Source organism: Lepidochelys kempii, chromosome 6 (assembly GCF_965140285.1).
Source record: "Lepidochelys kempii isolate rLepKem1 chromosome 6, rLepKem1.hap1, whole genome shotgun sequence".
In the NCBI taxonomy this organism is placed as follows: Eukaryota; Metazoa; Chordata; order Testudines; family Cheloniidae; genus Lepidochelys; species Lepidochelys kempii.
In genome coordinates, this window is record NC_136385.1 from 84193239 (window position 1) to 84213884 (window position 20646).

The window sequence follows — 20646 nt, forward strand, 5'->3', positions numbered from 1 at the left end:
AGGGAATCGGTGGCGCTCCACTGCCCCCCTGAGGGGTCTTTGCATCTGACTTGCGTGTGTGGGAAGCCTTTGCCGATTCCTATGGTACATGCTGTATCACATGCTGATTCCTATGGCAATGCTCTCTTGCTCCAGAGGAGCCTGTGAAGGTGTCTGTGCTGCCAGGGTTTTGGGTCCTATGCCGCTCCTGGGCATCGGCAGTGGACCTTTCACAGGACTAAGAGCCCCAGTTGGAGGGGTGCAAGCAAATGGCTCCAGAGTGGCCAGACGTCCCGAAGCGGATACTTTGCCCAATGGCCCTTTTTGCTTGGTGCCGGGGTTTTAGACTTCTTTTTGCGCACTGGCAACAGGGAACGGTGCCAGGCGCAGGCTGGTGGCAGGGGCGCACTGAGGCAGAGGTACTTGTAGATTCCTGTTGGGGCTGCACGGAGGCTGGACACAGGGGGGACTCCATGAGGAGAGCCTGAAACCAAATCTCTCACTCTTTTTGCATGCAGGGCCGGAAGTTCTTACAAATTCAGCACATGTCTCTAATGTGTGACTCCCCTAAGCACCTGAGGCAGCTGCTATGGGAGTCACTTACAGGCACAGGCCTATTGCAGTCCACGCAGGGCTTAAACCTGAGAGACTGGGGCTTGCCCTGCCTGGGGTGAAGTCTCCGTTGGGATCCTAACAGTTAACTATTATGAACAAAACTATTTACAAGGCCCTAAGTCTCCAAGACAACAGACGAAAAACGCTAGCTCTTGCAATGGAAGGGAAGGCACTCCAAGTAACCACCACAGGTGGTAAGAAGGAATTGAGGCCCTAGGGTCAGCGGCACCTGATATACTGATGCATAAGCGACCCTACGGATACCACTAAGGCAAAAAATCTCCGACAACCACGCATGTGAGCGCGTACACCGCTAGAATGGAATGGTTATGAGCAAGCACTCGAAGAAGAACTTTTGTTATTAATGACTGTGCACATTATGGCAACTATTAAGAGTTGCATAAATAGCAAATCTAAAAAAAGCAGATAGCAAAAGAATGAAAAACGTGAAATTTACAAAGAAGTTACCTGATTCAAAAGTTGGCATTTTCAAGTCACCTTGGTTCAGTTCTGTGCCATATTTTAATTTATGATATTTTGCCCTGAAAATTAAGCATAATTGGTATATAAAAAAAATAATTTCTTAACTCAAACACCTCTTAATATTACAATTTAATAAACATGTTTAGCTATAGAATAGATCTATAGATATTTATATCTATATTTAGATATAGAATATATATTTCAATACTTCTGTTTGGATAATTACTGAAAAATCATTGAAAAGTCAAACATTTTCAAAAGCATACTTTCAATGTTTTTCTCTCATAACCCCATGTACCCCAAAATTTTATTAATAAAGAAACTGTATTTGAGAACTTATTTGTTATTTATGAAGGATTTTATTTTATGTGTCAGTAGGTAAAAAGCTTTTCAGGCTGTTCAATCTAGTCAGGATGGATAAAGTCAAGGATTTATTTAAAAAATTGAAACTTTAAAAATTTAAATTGAACACATTTTTCTTCTTTAAAAAAAACTTATTTAAAATTAGCCTAAAGAGGTCAAGGACTTGCATGGATAAATATATCTGGGTTGACTGTGGTAGTCAAATATAGTTTGGGGTTACTGAAGATCTATACAATAGGTTGGAGTATTTATATATTGTGACAAAGTTTCTCCTCTGCCTTGGTGGGTCCTACGCTTATTGGCAGATTTGCTTGCCTCAGAGGTTCACAGCAGCCCTCAGTTTGGCCACTTTCGTGGCCCAAATCTGCCATTCACTCCGTTAGCCTCATCACTGGCCAGCATGGGGAAAAGGAAGAAGAACAATCCCCGCAGTCTCTGCTGATCCATCTAGTGGATTGGGGAACAGGCCAGAGACCTTCCCCTCTGGTGGAACCCACAGTTCAGGTCAACTCCTCCGGTATCAAGTAGGAAGTTGTGGGGATGGGGGGAACCCGGGTCCGCCCTCTACTCCAGGTTCCAGCCCAGGGCCCTGTGGATTGTAGCTGTCTACAGTGGCTCCTGTAACAGCTGCGTGACAGCTACAACTCTCTGGACTACTTCCCCATGGCCTCCTCCCAACACCTTCTTTATTCTCACCACAGGAGAGACAACGTTCTTTGTGTTTAATATCTACTCACACAGGATATTATACCAACATTTCTTCATACATCATAATATTCAACTTTGAAAACTGTTATTTGACGGCTATTGTGGCAGCAGCAGAACTACAAAATTCTATTTCGGTAGGCCAGCGAAACAGCCAGTTTTAAAAAAAAACGGCTTTCAGTTTTAAGGATTTTGTCAGTAGGATACTTAGGAATTGCAGACTATTTCTCAGACTAAATTTCAGTTTAGACCAAACTGATGGCAAAGAAATGAAGAATTTACTCAAGTTCTCTGAAGTGTTCCCAATGTCCCTTCCCCGTACCTTGGGCTAAGTGTTCAAATGTAAAGAAATTACCCTCTGTTTTGTAAAGTCTCTTTCAGCACAGATAAAAATTGAATGAACATGCATACATACCTTTCTTGTTTTAATGCATATTCTAACATTTTTATTCTTCTTACTAAATCTTTCTTCAAGTTTTCTTGACCTTTTCTTTCTCCTTGTAGAAAAGCTATCCGAGCCTGAAAACACAAAAGGTAGATTTGTTTTGTTCCATTCACCTGAAGTTCAGATAAACACAATCTAGTTCACTGAATGAACTGTAGCTCACGAAAGCTCATGCTCAAATAAATTGGTTAGTCTCTAAGGTGCCACAAGTACTCCTTTTCTTTTTGTGAATGACAAGAGTTTGTTTTGGTAATATTTAGTTTTAATCCTTGTAGCTGAAAGAATTGGTGACAAATATTTGCTTCACTGAATGTTTTAATGCTACACATCCAAAGGCATACAAGTGCAAGGCAGACCAAACACTTAGAAGATTTGAACTGAGGAAGGACCTAAGGACTTCAAATAGAGGGGAGACAGGCCAGGTTGTTGAATACACAGACAGCACATCTCAAAGAACAAGTAATCTCTTCTTCTTCATTCGAGTTGTTTATATGTGTGACGTTCCCCTCTGGTGTTATCTAGACCGGTGATCTGCTAGGCCATTTCAATCCTTGACTCTGCGAGCCAGCCTTACCCTGCTCTGCTGTGAGAGCCCCCACTCCCGGGCTCTTCACGCACAGACTCTGGCATGTAAGCTGCTCGCAGCTACTTGCAAGCGAATGACATTAGCCAATATCTCCAGTTGCAGATACAAGCCTAGGAACCTCCCTCTTGCAGTGTCCAATTATGCCCACTGGAGGCTGTAAGCTTATATGAGTTCGTCAATTTAACAAAGAAATTGATATGTACCAGGCTTGTTCTCCCAAGGGGAGTCTCTGACTCGCTTCATACAAAATGCATTGCTTCAGGTAGAACAAACAAATAGATGTTAAGAGATTATAAGTCAAAGCATAACAAGCCAGAGGGTTACCAAAAGAAAAGAAAATATAAGCATGCAGTCTAAACTCTCAACCCTATTAGACTGGGCAGCAACTAGATTGAGCAGTTTTTCTCACCCCACTAGATACTGCAGTCCTTAATATACAGGTTTGTTCCTTAAATCTGGGCCAATTTCCTTTGTTGGAGTCTTGTCTTCTTCTCAGTGTCTTGGTTGCTTGCAGCATAGGTGGGGGCAGGAGAAGAGCCCAGTATGTGTCCACTCTGTTTTATACTCTCATTCCACATGTTTGGCGAGCACAAGCCCAGGCATGTCTGGAGGGCATTGCCGAGTCTCTTCAAGCAAGGTTGAGCAATTTCCCTGGTGTGGCCTCATGCAGGTGAGTCATTGCATTGTAGGTCCCTTGCTGGATAATGACTATGGATCAGTTGTTTGACACCCTGCCCCGGTGTTGGTTACTTTCCTTGCTGTTGCCTCTGGGGAGCTAATATCTGGCTGATTCCCCAACTTTCAGCATGCTTTAGTGACCACCATACAACACAATTCTCATAGCTTCATATGCATTAATGATACACATATATAGATAGAGAAATGACCTTCAGCAGATCATAACCTTTCCCCGATACCTTACAAGGCATGCTTTATATGTAAGATCACGGTTATATGAAAATGAGGAATATGGGAGTTACAGTACACTCCCCCAAGGTACAGAATGTCACAATGTGTCTTCCACTCTTGGAGACAGAAAACAGTTAAAGATGGAGGTGGATATTAGATCTGTATTCATGTAAGAGTTCAAGTAGTGCTCTACCCAAGGCTGCATCTCCTACAATTACCTGGCCAACTGCATGATGTTTCCTTAAAGTATGAATAGAAGATCATGTGGCTGCCTTATCTCATCTTTTGAAATTTGTATTATTAAAAGCAGCTACAGAAGCAGCTTGTGCTCTTGTACAATGTGCCTTAACTACTGACAAAGGATCCCAACCACAAAAGTGACAGCACAATATGGTACATCACAAAATCCAGTTCAAAAGTGTTTGAGAAGAAACTGGTTTAACCTTTAACTCTGTCAGCATGTGTCACAAAATGATTTGGAAGAAACCCTAAAAGATGAAGTCCTCTTCAGAGAGAAAGCGAAAGCTCTATCTACATATAAAAAGTATGGAGTTCTCTCTATTAGCGCAAGATTTTGAACAAGATATTGGTAAATTAATCAGCTCGTCACCATAATTAGGATGAGTTTTTGCCAAGCAATAGTTTTTGATGATCTGTCAAACAGTGAATATCCAGTCACAACATGATCTCTCTGGACAGAACCCAGCCTGTTCTTGTAATATTTCATTCACGGCTTTCTTCATTGTACTCAGCATAACAGCAGCCAATACTTTGCCTGAGACTGATAGCAGTACAATACCTTTCCAGTTTGTTTAATTTAGATCACCCCCCCTCCCTTTTTTTTTTTTTTTTTTGCAATGCCATGAGGATTTCCAGTCTTGGGCCCTTATTCTTTCACCCATATTTCATTACAGAGTTTTGTTAGCTGCTCATTCAGAACTTCACCTTTCATACCAGTTTGAATTCTGTCAAATATCAGGAGCTGTCTCCTGTTTGAGGCTTTTGATGGCTGCTTTAAAATCAGGTGTTCTTGGTACCTCTTCTATTTCTAATTTAGCACTGGCATTTCTCTCAAACCCGTGAATGATCGTTGGCTCTGGACAATTTAATACAGAATGGAAATGTTCTTTCCATCATCTGACTGTTCTCCATGAATTTTCAACATCTGGCCATGGGTGTCCCTGATGGTCTGGTCCTTCCTGAGAAGTCTTTCACTATTCTTTAGAGCTGCTTGATGTCTCCCCTCTGTGCTGCTTCTTCTGACTCTACAGCCTTCAATACTGCTAGAAGCTATGGGGTGCCAGACAAGCTGATCAACATAGTAAGGAGTTTATGTGACAGAAGTGGATGTGCAGTAAGATAGGATACAGGACTGGGTGAGTGGCTCGAGCGTGTGACTGGAGTCAGATTACGGTGTAAATTATCACCAATTCTCTTTGCATTAGCAATAGACTTGGCGATGAACTGGGAAACAAAAGACATCATGAATGGTGTAAAATGAATTACCAGAGATGAGATACATGATCTTGACTTTGCTAATGACATTGCTTTACTAAGTATGACATCAAATGGAATGACTGCCATTACATTAGAGGTAGGAATAGGGAACTGTAAAAAATGGACTGGAAATAAATGCAGAGAAAACCAAGATTATGAAGATAGGAAACTGAACAACAGATGCAAAGATGTACATGGATGGAAAAGAAATCTAACAGGTAGAAGAGTTCTGCTATGTGGGGAGGGTGATGATATTTGAAGGTGGCTGTGATAAAGATATTCATCCAAGATTAGGAAAAGCAAACACCACTGGAACTGGACTGCCTGATGTGTCAGCGGCATACGAGGAATTGAAGTCTAAGGTAAGATTAACATGAAACTCAGACACAATTTACACAGGAAACTCAGATGAGACCTTAATGAAACTTTATCTGCCATGAAAAAGCTTATTGGGAGGACCTGGTATCAAAGAATTAATTCCACCCACACCATGGGCAGAAATAATCACTACTCAAAACACTTTTCATGGATAGAAGACTTAACAGACAGGTAGCAAATGGCTCAAACAGGGTTTTCATTAAACTTGACAACACAATATTCAGATACCATAGAGCAGATGGATCCTTTATAGGGGAAACACTTGAAGTAGACCCTTAAGAAATCTTTTTGAAATAGAATGAGAAAAATATATTAAAACCATTAATCTTAGGATGACAGGCAGATACTGAAGCTAGATTCACTTTAACAGAACTACGTGATAAACCCAGAGGATTTTAAGGACAGAAGGTAATCTAAAATGAAAGGAAAAATCAGCATAGAAAAGGGAAATAATCTATTCAAAGCATCAAATCTTTTCCAATTAGAGTTGTTAGTAGTTCCAGTGGAAAGTTTTTTTTGCTATTTATTAAAATGCCCTGAACTTCTTGAGAACAGATTTTCTCAGCCGCATTCAAGCAGCTAACATCCAGACCATCAGATACAGGGATGCTAAGTCCGGATGAACAGTTGTCCAGTTCTGATATCAAGTCACTTCAACCAGACACTTCGTCAAGACACTTGGAGCCGAATATTATGTACTGATAATGGGCCGTTTCTATCACAAATCTTAGAAATTTTTTGGGAGCAGGATGGATGGAGATATGAAAATATGTATTAAGCAGATCCACAGTAGCAAACCAATACAGCAGAGTTTTCGAAAGTATAGCAACAAGAGTCAACATTCTGAAAAGCGTTGAGTTGTCTCAAATCTAGACTGATCTGACTGTCTCCATTTTATTTATGGTAGAAGGAAAACATGAGAATAAAAACCTTTTCTTTCTAATTAAAAGGAAACTTCTTCTATAGCTCCAAGTTCTAACAGGAATTGAAATCCCTCTCGTAGAAGCAGTTAGTGAAAGGGGTCCCTGAAAAAGGAGAGGGAAGATAAATGGTAAGGGTGGATAACCTGAAATTGTATGACAATCAAAATGAGTAATATCTAAAACCCAGCTGTCCATACAGATGTTTTCCCAGGTGGACTGAGGCCGTCCACCAGCGTGTTCTGAGTGTGGGGAGAAATTGTACCCTGCAAAAATTGATGAGGTTCTAGATTCACCAGTTCCATAAGTTGACCACCTATATGCACAGTGGGAGAAATTTTGCCCCTCCTGTTCGTTTAGCTAGAAGACAGTCATGTTATCTGGCATTATCTGGCTATGACGGGATCATGTGAGTGGGAAGAATGCATTGCAGACCTGTCTGACTACTCTTAGTTCCAGGAGACTAATATGTGTCCTGACTTCCCAAGGTGTCCACATATATTGTGCTGTGTGGATGCCTATGTGGGATCCCAAGCCTGTAATAGATGCATCTGTAATCATCATCAGGTTAGGTGTGGGAGTTAGAAAAACGGACTCAAAACACATACATGCTCCGGGTTTATCCACTAGGTGAGTGAAGCCCTGACACTGTTGGAGATTGTCACTATGCTGTTCATACTGTCTCTCTCTGGCATATATACTGACTTGACCCCGGGTTGCAGATAATGGAGATGCAGCTTGGTGCATGTTACTTAAGTACAGAAAGCCATGTGGCCTAATAAAGAAACAAAGATCTGGACTGCTTAGGGTTAGTGAGTGACTTGCTTTATCAGACTGCTCATGGCATGGAATCTGCCTGTTAGTATATGGGCCTGTTTGCTAGCCTGAGATAGAATTTTGGGTTTAATTTTTTTAATACTTATACTCTTACTAATATGTATAGATAAAGAACAAAGACATTGTGTGTTACATCTGCTCACAAGCAGATGAGGTGAAAAGAGACGAGATAGACTTGAAGTGTTGCTCAATAGAGTGGGAGTTTAATATATGAGCGTATACTTGAAGGACAGTCCTGCCTCAACTCCTCTTCCAAGATAAGGTCAAGCAACCAGCTGGGAGGGATGAAGGGGATGGGGGAGAAACACTAAAAGCCAAAGAAATGCATGTCCCTGACTGGAGCACAACCTCACTCCTTACCGCTCCCATGGATACAAAAGAGGTGGTACTAAAACCCCTAGACCCACGACCCTCCAAAACAGAACATGACCATAAAATGTAAGGGGTGGGACCAAAGGTGTGCACTCCAAGTATAATTATGCCTGCTAAGGAAGGAGAGGGGGACACTGGGAAAAAAGGCTCTACCGATGTGCAGAGCTATGGATATGCTTGCTTGATTAATCCCAATAAACACTGTGTTGCCTGCCCTTTGGACTTCTGGTCTTCTGCTTTCTGTCTTCGTGACAAGAGCCAGGGGAAGGGCGAAGGGAAAACCCTTAACACTGTCCTTAAGGAGATGGGCATTTGCTGTGGTCAAGTCCATGGCTGCCCCTATAAAGTCTATGAGTTGTGTGGGAGTCAGTAGACCCTTCCATGTTCACACAGATTCCCAAAGATGCCAGGAGACAGGAAAAGCACAAGGTAGCAGACAACTTCCAGATGAGATCTGCCTGTTAGAAGTCTGTTGTCCAACTACGGGAAGACTGTAGCTGTTTTGTTTCATCTGTGCTGCCACCACTGAATACCTTTATGAAAACTCTAGGTTCTGTTGACAGACCAAACAGAACTCATAGTGTTCCTGTCCTGTCAGAAACCTAAGGAATATTCTGGGGATGAGTGGATGTCCACATGAAAGTAAATTTTGTGACAAGAGCTGTAAACCACGTCTTTTTTCAAGAAATGAATTACTGACGAGAAATAAAAATATTTAGGTGATGTAGGTTGAAAATTGGCCTCTATCCTCCCTTTTTCTTGGGAACTATGAAATAGCTGAGTAGAACCTTTTCCCTTGATGCTGAGGCAACACTTGCTCTATAGTTCCTTGAGAGAGGGGAGAGCCCACCTCCATCCTTTCAGAGGATCTTCTTGTGAGAGTTGTCCGTGAAGAGGGTCTGGAAAGGGATTTTTGTAGGTGAAGAAAAACTTGACAGTGCAGTCGAAGTGAATGATATCTAGTACCTGCTTGTCCATTGCTATAGCCCTCCGGTTGTGGGCAAACTACAATAACTGGCCACCGAAGTGGACTTCAGAAACAAGTGGGGATGGCACCATTGGTAGGTCACAACTCAAGCATCCCATCAAATGTAACCTTTAGCTGATGAGACTGGTTGGCTCTCGTCAAGATAGATGGGGATGCATATGTTGGCCTTTGTACCCTTTGACACTTATGTGGCAGTTCATATGGTCACTAGTGGTAGAAAGGCTGTGGAAGAGGCTTTGGTTTATAGACCTGTTTGTAATTCTTCCTTTTCAGGGCTGGGGTATACATGCCCAGGGAATGGAGAAGTCCACAATGGGGTTCTGAACCTCCCTGGGAAACCCCAAAAAGCGAAGCCATGACTGTCGCTGTATTACTACTGCGGTCAGCATACATCTTGATGCAGTATCAGCTGCGTCCACTGCAGCTTGCAACGAGATTTTACCCCAAGTCTACCTTCCTCAACGAGGGCTTGGAATTGAGCCCTGTCATTCTGTGGGACTTTATTTCTGACCTCCAGGAACTTTGATTAGTTCAGAAAAATCATATTTTACCACCAGGGCCTGGTAGTTAGAAATTCTGAACTGGAGGCTGGTGGATGAAAATACAGTACCTTCCTCCCAAGAAGGTCCAGGTGTGTAGCTCTTTGTCCACAGGGTGGTCTTAGAGTGCTGCTGCCTGGATCTTTCCTGTGGTTGTCTGTAATATTAGGGAATTGGGAGCTGTGTCAGTGAACAAGAATTCTGCCCATCACAGCCCTTTTAGAAGCTGGGGTACACATTGCTGGTCTAAGCCATATTACTCTAAACAGTCTCATTCACTGGGAGAACTGCCTGAATGGGCTGCAGGATATCCAAAATCTTGTGCTACCTATTTTGAACTTCTAATGGGATCTGAAGTAATGCTACCACCCTCTGCAATAGTTCTTGATATTGCCTATAGTCATCAGGTAAGAATGGTGAAGATGGGACAATCAGTACCAGGGCTAGTACTGTTGGACCTCTGCTCCTGCACACTTTCCCTTCATGGTCAGGAGGCTTAGTGAAACCTTGGGACCTGAGCACAAAGGCCTTGGGACCTGAGCACAAAGGCTCACCAGACTTGAAAGAAGTCAGGGAGGGATCCCTTCTCTAGAAGCAGGCTTAAAGAAGGATCTGTTTTTGTGTCTGTGAAAGTGCCACTTCCTCTCAGGACACTAAGTCTTTAGATTTATCTGATCCAGCCTCTATTCTAGAGTTTGTGCTTGGAGACGTGCTGCTCAAGGACTGATGCTGATGTAGAAGGGAGAATCTCTGGCCTGGATCTGATTGGGGTCTCATGGCTTTCTCCATGAGGTGCTTCCTCAGTCTGAGATCTTACTCTTGGGTCCAGGGTGGGAAGGAGAGACAGATACTACACTTGGCAGACAGATGAGCCATCCCAAGAAAGCAAAGGCCGCACTGGTGGTTATTGCTTACCAAAAAGGAGGGCAGAATGCTGGGCATAGTCCTACTCCCAAAAGGGAAGGGGAAAAGGAGATGGTCCTTGAAGTGGGGAAAAACTAAGCTGCACTAACTATATGAAGTACTATAAAACATGATAAAAACTACTAACAACTAAATACAAATATATTTACAGAGATGAAGGCGGATGTGAGGATAACTCCAGATACAGAGGATTCCAAGTCAGGCCATGTGATACTAAGAAGGAACTAGAGAGGTGGTTGGTCTGACTCACCTCCCCTTACACTCTTGGTGTTCTAGGGTGCAGATCAAAGGGACACTATTTGGAAGATTTTCCAGTCTCAGGCGCATGGTGTGCAGGCATATCCATATGTGGAATACACACAGAAACCAGCACTTGAAGACACAACAAATCTCAAATTAGTCTTTCCTACAAAAATGAGAACATTTAGTTGAGGACTGTTTGCAATTCTCAAGGATAAAGTCTCAATTTCTTGTTAGATCTGATTAAGAAAGTCCTGCCCAAGCCATTCATAGTTTGGAATGAGAACAAAAAAAATGTTCGTGGCTTGAGAGAACCTGGCTTCTTGCAATAAACCTGCTCTAGATTTTTTCCCTTATTTGGCTGATTTTGCTCCCTCCTTGAACATTCCCATATTACATGATAAGCCTGTTGAATTCTGCAGGAGGATTCTGCAGCACTTTCAACTGCTCATATAATGAGCCTCTGTCCTGGACCAAGGAAGTGTAGTGCCTAGATGGTAGCTTAAAGACACTAACCTCCCTTGGGGTTCCAACAGAGGGAATGTCTACAGGAGATTTGCTACTGAGAAAGCTGTCTACAAGTTTCCAAAGGAACAAAATGTGTAAATGTCCTTGGTCTCCTCTGGGGCACTAAGATCATACCAAATTAGACAAAAATGGAGGGAGATGAAGATAGGCACCTGGCATCTACTCTATGCTGCAGCAGAACCAGGAAGAGTTTGCATCTTTTCATCTCTATCTACTGGATCCTACAGTTAAACCACAATGATGAATTTTAATTTAGATTAATTTATACTGTGGAATTAAGCAAAAGAAGTCCTGCTGAATTTTTCTAATACTGCTCTGGTACAGATATATTTCTTGGTACACTGGGATAACCATAAAAGAGACCTGCTCAGCCCTTCGCCAGGCTCAAAAAAGCCCCTCAAACTCAAAAGTTTAAGAACAAATATCTGAACAGAAAAAGGAATAATTAATGTTTGCATACTGACAGGTTTCAGAGTAGCAGCCGTGTCAGTCTGTATCTGCAAAAAGAAAAGGAGTACTTGTGGCACCTTAGAGACTAACATATTTATTTGAGCGTAAGCTTTCGTGAGCATAGTATTTTAAACAGATGTGTTATCTAAACAACTGCTGTCTTTAAAATACAGTGCAAGAGAAATACAAAATTATGAACTGAAAAAAAGGTCAGGCTTGACAAAGCCCTGGCTGGGATGATTTAGTTGGGGATTGGTCCTGCTTTAAGCAGGGGGTTGGGCTAGATGACCTCCTGAGGTCCCTTCCAAACCTGATATTCTAGGATTCTATTCTATGAATACAGTACCAGAATTGCAAACTCTTGCAGATCTATCATAAGTCCCACAATATTTGGTGTTTTTCTTAAAACCACAGTTGCCAGAATCAGATTACCACCTGAGAATCTAAGCTTTTATTTAAAAAAACAAAACACCTAGCTCTCATGGCCGAGGAAAAGAACTCGAAAACATGAACCTTAAGTCCAATATCAGAAGGCAAATAAAAAAACCTACCACTCTCAATTTTGCATGTAAGCACTCACACCACAGTCTTAAAACAAAGAATATATATATATATATATATATATATATATATATAAATCTGAGTTTTAAGCCAATCTCGTTTTTTGGAACCTATCATGATTTTTAGACACTTTGCATTGGCAATACTGCTGTTGCTCTTGGATTTTGAGATCTCCCATACTATGACGCCAAGCAAGGAAACCAAAAGCAGGGAGATTAAGAGCACAGGAGAGAAAATGTTCCTTCATCCGCTCAGGTGGAGGACAAAGGAGGATGCAGACTAACAAGAATACAGCGGTGTGAGAACAGTGGGACAATAGTAGCAGGTCAGGAGAAGAAGTTGGAGACATGAGGGTTGGGGGAAGCAGAGAGGGATAAACAGATGCATAGAGATGGGGCTGCAGCCATGGGATTTTGGAAGGGTATATAGGAGCACAGAAAAAAGGGAGCTGGGGGTTGAAGCAAAGATGGAGGGGGTCCAGAACCATGTCCAGGATAGGCACAGAAGGGGACAGGAACAGGCTGGGGGCACAAGAATAGAAGAGTATAAACAACAAGAGCACATTCCTCTCTAGAAAAACTGAACCCATATGTCTTAAGTCTCTACATTTCTCTGCTATAAACAGTGAAATCCATTTTGTAAAGCATTTCAGAGTACCAGCTGTGTTAGTCTGTATTAGCAAAAAGAAAAGGAGTACTTGTGTCACCTTTGTTAGTCTCTAAGGTGCCACAAGTACTCCTTTTCTTTTTGCGAATACAGACTAACACGGCTGCTACTCTGAAACCTGTCATTATGCAAGGCACTGAATTTAGCCATATGGAGTGGAAATCTATCAAGTTTTCCACTGAATGCATCTGATGAAGTGAGCTGTAGCTCACGAAAGCTTATGCTCAAATAAATTTGTTAGTCTCTAAGGTGCCACAAGTACTCCTTTTCTTTTTGTAAAGTGTGATTCTCATCACTTTCTAGGATGGACAGTGCTCTGTGGAAGAATCAAGGTTGTGTAGCAAGCAAGGCTGCTGTTTGTCAGACCCTTGCCTTATTTGCTGCACAGTTTGGAAGGTGTGTAATGAATGAGGCAGGGGACTGCAAAAAGAGAAAATATGGTCTTTTATGATTAAGGTAGTTTGAATGCCACACTAGAGAATCTGATTCTATCCCTGACTATGCCTCAGAGTTTCTGCAAGACGCTGGGCAAGTCACTTAAACCAAACATTTCAAAGTCAGCCACTAATTGTCCAGTCCTCATTTTCTTGGTGCCCAGTGCGACACATCAAGCCAGATTTGCAGCAGTTCAGCAACTGAAGTCAACTGGAGATATGCACTGAACTTCTGAGATACCATAAAAATGGTAAGTACTCCGAAAAGTCAGGCCCCAAAATTAGTGGACACTTGACAATTTTGGTCTTAATCTCTCTTCCTCAGATCCCTCTCTGTAATATGGGAATACCACCATTATATAATTTTACAAGTGATTTGTGAAGATAAGTTCATTAATATTTATGAACCATTCAGACACTGTGGTGAGAACCACAGAAATGCTCATGAGGAAATTAATAATTTTGTATTCAGTGCAGGGTATGGATAGTTTGCATTAAGTAGCGTCTGATATCGTACACTGAATACGGAGGATAAGGAGGACGTACTGAATAATTATTTGCTCGCTGTAAGAGGCAGGGATCCTCTGGAAAAAACAGTAAGTGATCATGAAATTAGTGACTATCTAAAGCATACACACAAGGGACCAAGTTAAGGTTGCAAGGGCTACCTTAATTCCTGCATTTCCTTACTTTCAAATGATGGATTTTGCAACCTTAATGTTTTAACACAGGTGGAGAGCATGGGTTGTTTTTTTGTTTTTTTAGAATAGATTTTAAAGGTTAGAAAGGGCTATTTATGATAATCTAGTCTGAACTTTTGCATAAGAGGCCATAGAATTTCACCCAGTAATTGAATTATTTGCCTTTGAGGATTACTTTACAAAGCTGGATTGAAGTTACCCACCTACTCATACACCCATACAGTATTACTCAGCACAAGAGCTAATTTGCCAACTATTCTAGTCAACAAGCCTTCTATTTCTGTCCCTTGCTTTCACCTGTCTTCCAAATGTATCAGATGGTGTGTAGAGACTTGACTAACTTACCCAAAATAACACAGTCCACCAATGAATCATGACATTCATTAGTGCAATGACATACTAGAATTGTTAACCAATAACCAAAGCATTTTGAGTGCTTATAATTGACCTACTTCATATCATGTCACAGCTTACATGAGCAAATATAATACTATGGCTGTTTACAAATTTTTTTTTTAGTATGGACACTAATTAATTCAGCTAGCAAGCACTGAAACCAAATATATAATGGATGCCCAAATATTTTTGAATAGCTTATAATACCCAGATACTTTGGACCTGCAGGTAACTATAAACAGATTACTTTTAAAGTGTGCCTGCAAAGTATAATTCCATTACTGTTTATTACCATGTTTTAAGAGATGTTATGAGTGGCATTTGTTACATTATTTTCAAGATCCAGAATCTAAATCATGTGGCTTTCGTTAAACTGTAGCAATCTGTCATTGCAATTAAATAGACTAAATTTAAAGTTCCCCCTACACAGTTCTTTTGTTACACTTTCATCATAGCAGTTACTGTAGGAATTTAGCAGCATTACACGGACATAAAATTTACAAAAGAACTTCTGTCCGAGCTTAGAATATCCACAAAGATTTCAAATTTTATGTACAGGAATATAACTCAATCAGAAAAGTTTTCCGGGAAAACAATGAGACATTTTGGTTGCTTAAGCAACAATAGTAGCAAATGTTCAAGTCTTTTGAGAAGTATTAGTTTATGTTTCATAGAGCACCATGCACAATGAAAACTTCAAATATTAGAACTGAATTGTTGCAACTAGTCCTGGTAAGATTCACTTTAAAAAAACCTGACATTGAGAAGCAAATTTTCCTTAATCTTGAAGGGGTTGGGGGGGGGGGGGGAGGGAGGAAGAGTTAAAAGCAAGAGTGTTAGCAGCACTTATTATTAAGATTGCCTGACACTTCTCATTGTAAGACCCTTTTTTCAGCTGCTTATCACTTTCAGTCCAAACAGTTTAAGTTTGGCAAATTTTACATCAGGTATTTGCCCTCAGGCTGATTTTTTTAAGTTCATCCATTTCTGAGAACGAGGCTATGGAAAAATACATTGTTTTGCAAGGTTATATATATAAAAAAATCTGATCACTTTCCTTTGCTAAGTTCCATTGCTCCCACGCTTTGGAACAAGGACTTGAAATTTAGAAGAGGGTTGTCTTTGTGTCAGAGACGTGCCTTTTCTGTGAAAATTTACCCAAATTTGGTTAAATTAGAAGGCTTTGAAAAATCTTTGTTCACACATACTCAAAGACTTTTGCAGCTAAAATCTCCAAAGATTCAGTCCACATTGAGGGGCGGGAACATACTCACAGCTCTTAGCACTGATGAGACTATGCATATGCCATTCCCTCACAGCACCTGTATTTGATGAGATTGTGCATGTGCCATCCCCACACAGCAACTGAGCATGCACCAGAGGAGGACTAGTCTACAGGAACTCACTAGGAGTTTCCCTGTAATTACTGCTACCTGCTGCTCTGGGCCAGGCAATCAAATGAGCACAGGGAGCCTGTCTCTCCTGTGCTTTCGATGACCCCCCGCAGAGAAGACAAGAACTGAATTGGAGTGGGAAGGAGCAGATTGGAACAAGGAGCCTAGTGACATTGGGACGGGAGGGAGATTGATTGGGCATTGGGGGATGGTGGTAAGGGAGAAATGGGGACAAGTATGAGACGGGTTGTGCAAGGAGACTGGGACTGAAACCCTGTGGGGAGATTGGAACTGGCTGGGCAAAGAAATTGGAATGAGAAGCCTCAGGAGCAGCAAATGGGACTGGGACAAGGAGCCACGGATGGGGAAGAGACAGGACTGGGACTGGAGATTTGAAGGCATGGGGCAAAAGCAGTCAAAGCTTACTTTTTCCCCTCGGGTGCGGGACAGGAAGAAGAGTCTGATGACCACTAGACCATACTGCCCTCCAAAACCTGGAATGGAACCCAAGATTCCCGGGTTTCACCATTCCTCGACTGTCAGCAACAAATATCTGTGAAACTGACTGACAAGTGAACAGAGGATGACAATCTACCACAGCTATTTGCTACTCCAGTTCAAGTGACAGAGGTTTATATGGTGTATCTAAACATTTCAACTCTGCTGATGAACCATGTAGGTATCAATAGGATGCCGCATGATAGAATTTCTGTTTTTTTCTATTTCCTTTTTTAAAACCCTTAAAATTACACACAAAAAGTACATTAAAACAACATTATTAAGATTATAAATGTCAAGTACTCAAAAGTTAGGAAATGGCAGAATTGAGTTTGCTTGTATATGGGCTTTTCTATGGTACTCATCACTATAGTATGAGTGTATCAGAAACAATTTACCATCTATATTCGATGATAAACTGGTTCATTTATAAGCGGACCCAGCCAAGATGGAGAAGTAAAAATGGAAAATTTTTATGACCCATTCATAAGCCGACCCTGTAATTCAGGGATCAGCAAACTTTGGCTCCCAGGCCATCAGGATAATCTGCTGGCGGCCCGAGATGGTTTACCTCGAGCGTCCGCAGGCACGGAGGTAAACCTAAGTAAACAAAGTGTCCTGGTGTGCCAGCTGGTTACCCTGACGGGCCGGGACAGCAACTGGTGGGGACCACCCCCCACATGACCCCACCCCTAGCCCGGGACCCCCACACTCTCCCCATCCCATCCCTTCCCACCTTATCTGGGGAGGGCGTCTCTGGCCTGGCTGGAGCAGCTCCGGCAGGTTAGGCAGCGCAGCCGCAGCCTGCTCCGGTGGGCCAGACCATGACGTGTGGCCGCAGCATGTTCCAGCAGGCTGGGCTGGGCGGCACGGCTGCAGCGCGCTCCAGCAGGCCAGGCAGTGCAGCTGCAGCCTGCCAACCCCGGAGCCGCAGCTCCTTCGGAGGATGGGGGGAGAGCAGCGTGGCCAGAAGCGGAGAGACTCTGGACCCGCCTCTTCCCTTCTGGCTGTGATGCCTCTCCTTGCTCCTTCTGTTGGGGGGAGGGGCTGTGTCCCACCTCTCCCTCTCTATACCTGTTCATAAGCCGACCCCCTTCTCTGATGCTTCCCTTTTTTACTAAAAAAAATTCGGCTTATGAACGACTACATATGGTATTTATCGTCACAATGCTCCTGTGAGATATGGGTATAATAGAACCCCACTTTTACAGATGGGAAACTAAGGGATTAAGGTCAAAAGTATCCACCTGTTTTGCACACTCAGTTTGACACACCTAAGACCTCATTTTTCAGAGTAATTAGCATTATATAATACGTAATATCTTTTAAGCACAGCTCCCATTGACTTCAGCTGAAGAAAAGAGTGCTCAACATCTTTGCAAACTGGGCACCCAAATAATAAAGGAACACACAAGGCAGTGACTACTCATGAAAAATTTGGTTTAAGCATCTTATCTAGCCTCACACAGGAACACTGTGAAACAGAGAGGGACAGAATCCAGTTCCTCAGAACAGCATTTAACTGCCTTAGCCATGAGACTGTCCTTTCTCTTCCTGTAATCACATGCCTCATTCACCACACACCTTCCACCTTATACAACAAATGAATCAAGAGTCCTACAAACAAGCCTCCTTCGCTACATAACCTTGATTCATCACCAGAGCAAGCCCAATCTGTGCACTGAAAGAGACAGGGATCCTGTGCAGAAATATACACTTATTGAGTGATCGTGTAAAGACTATCATAATACATATGCACATGCGCAACAGGACCAAGTTAAAGTTGCATAGGCAACTTTAATTCAGGCATTTCCTAACTTTTGAGTCTTTGCAGGGAAACCTTAACAATGGTTTTTTCGTGTAATTTGTGCATAATGTTTGAATTAGGTTGCCATAAATCCCAAGTCCAGCTAAAAATATTAAGGAAAAGTTCAGTGTGAAAACTAAATTAAGCAGTGAAACTTGGAAGACAGATGATGGCAAACTAATTCTTTGACAACAATACATTTCATGATGTTGGAGTACACCTCCAAAAGTGATCTGCTTCATTAGAGTCTACTGGATTGTAACAAAAAAATAAACAAAAAATAAAAATAACCAACATGATTCATTCAATTTTTTCCAACGCTTAAAAGTGAATACAACTGAAACAATTAAAACTCAAATACCAGTTCCATGTTCCGGAAATCCAATTACAACTATACTTGACCAGGATACAAGCAGCACAGTGGTGTTGGTGGGGTTTGTTTTTAAATCTACTCTGAACTTTTGGGGGAAGAGAAGGCTTATAATGGTTTTGGGAAGAGACGGAATGTAGTCAAGCAGCTGTATTACAAAAGCTCCATCTTAAAGAGCATACATGAATGTGTGTCTCCTTACCCTAAAATGGAATTTGTAGCATGCCCTCAGACAGCAAAACGGTGGTAAATATTGATTCTTTATCTACAACATTGTATTGCAACATTAGCAGCACAATCTGCTCTAGAATTTGTCTTATATTCAGGATTAAACCATATTTGTGATGGCTGAACATGAAGCAAAAAACTGCTTTTTAATATTATTGAATACCTCCCTTCCCCATTTCACTGCAGTATTTAACACTTACAAGAGTTATTTATTGCAAGTATACTTTACCATTGTAAAAACATTATTATTCTACTTCCCATTCCCAAAGAAAGGATACAGGAATTTAAAAACCATTACAGAATAGCTTGGTGACTGAAGCCTCAACCTTCTACAACCACAGGTTGACATATATGTCTAATTTAGAACATAAGCTTCTTGCGGCAGAAAATGTCTGCACATACAGCACCAAGCACAATATTGGGCCACAAATGTTTGCAGGATTGATTAAATCCTTCACCTTTCTAAGGTAAATAAATTGAATTCCATGCAGTTTACTGTGGGGAAATTTTCAGATGCAAATTCAGAAACAGGATTTTGACTACTCTGGGTGGATATTAAAGATTCAAGGACACATTTTGCAAACTAGGTCTTGCCCAACTTTCTTGTCCAAAATTTCACAAAATATCACTCTTTCCACTGTTGTATAGTGCAATAGTTGGCTATCACCATTCACTCCATGGCTGTCCTTTTTCAGTATTGCTGTATTATTTATAAATAAGGCTACGTTTTAGTCACTGGTGTTTTTAGTAAAAGTCATGGACAGGTCACAGGCTGTAAACAAAAATTCAGGGACCTGTGACCTGTCCATGACTTTTACTAAAAATACCTACTCTGACTAAAACTTGGGCGGTGAGCTGTGGGTGCTCTGGCGGGGGGCAGTCCAGGGGTGCTGCGGGTGCTGGGGGAGGTGACCCAGGACCCCTGCTGGTACTGGGGGAGAGAAGGGTCAGACCGCAGCACACGGGCTGGGACCCCTGCTGGTGCTGGGGAGGGGCTTGGCCGGGGCTTTCTATCCAGTTTAGCATCCCTGCAGTTCCCAGGCGGCCGAGGCAGGGGCTCCACTGCTCCTGCCACAGCTCCCATTGGCTGGGAACCTCAGCCAATGGGAGCTGTAGGGGTGGGGCCTGCGGGCACAGGCAGGGTGGAGACTTACCTGCCCCCTAGGAGCTGCAGGGTGGCCATGCCAGTGGGAACCAGGAAGCCCCTCACCCCAAGGTAAGCGCTCCCCAACCCCCTGCCCCTAGCCCTGGGCCCCCTCCCACACCCCCAAACTGTTGCTGCTGGCCCAGGGTCTGCCCAGCTCACGCAGTCCGTGAGCCAGGACCAGCTGTTGCAGAAGTCATGGAGGTCACAGAAAGTCACGGAATCCGTGACTTACATGACAGACTTGCAGCCTTATTTATAAAATGCTTTCACAGCCTATGGAATGAAAGGCATGAAAAAGCGTAAACTATTTTTCCGCTTGAAGATTCTCAAATGCTGCTTGTACTTTTTAACCAAATGGCTTTATTTTGAAAAGTAAAAGTTGAAGTATTCAGATATTATTAAACTGACAACAGTGAGACAGGCAGCTAATTTTAAAATATACCTACAGAGATGCCAGTAGCATACAGGAAAAACTTTCTCTGGGGAGTAAATAAAGGAAGCATTAGAACTAAACTGCTAAATAGCGGGTCATTTTAACTACTGCCTCCCAAGCAGCAGTGCTCCATGTTTCCTGATGGGTTCAGTCTGATCATTTCTTGACCTTTTACACCCGAGTCAATGAATCATCTCTCTCTCTCCACATGACCTCTTCATTCCCAAGCCCCAGCAGTTCAGTCACTAATGTG

The 20646-nt window shown here is 42.2% G+C and overlaps 1 protein-coding gene across 9 annotated transcripts in view; it reads right to left on the minus strand.

The window, feature by feature from the left end:
• The window catches only part of STRN3 (striatin 3), a 95521-nt gene that overhangs the window by 50624 nt on the left and 24251 nt on the right, over positions 1-20646 (minus strand). For 7 of the 9 annotated variants that reach the window (XM_073348945.2, XM_073348944.2, XM_073348943.2 and 4 more), the window contains exons 2-3: positions 2561-2664; positions 1063-1136 (exon numbers count right to left, since the gene is read on the minus strand). In XM_073348945.2, the coding sequence (XP_073205046.1) occupies positions 1063-1136; positions 2561-2664 (178 nt within the window). Of the gene's footprint in view, positions 1-1062; positions 1137-2560; positions 2665-9687; positions 9713-16336; positions 16362-20646 lie in introns of those variants that run through there. The other 2 variants (XM_078853345.1, XM_073348948.1) reach the window with 2 other exon arrangements.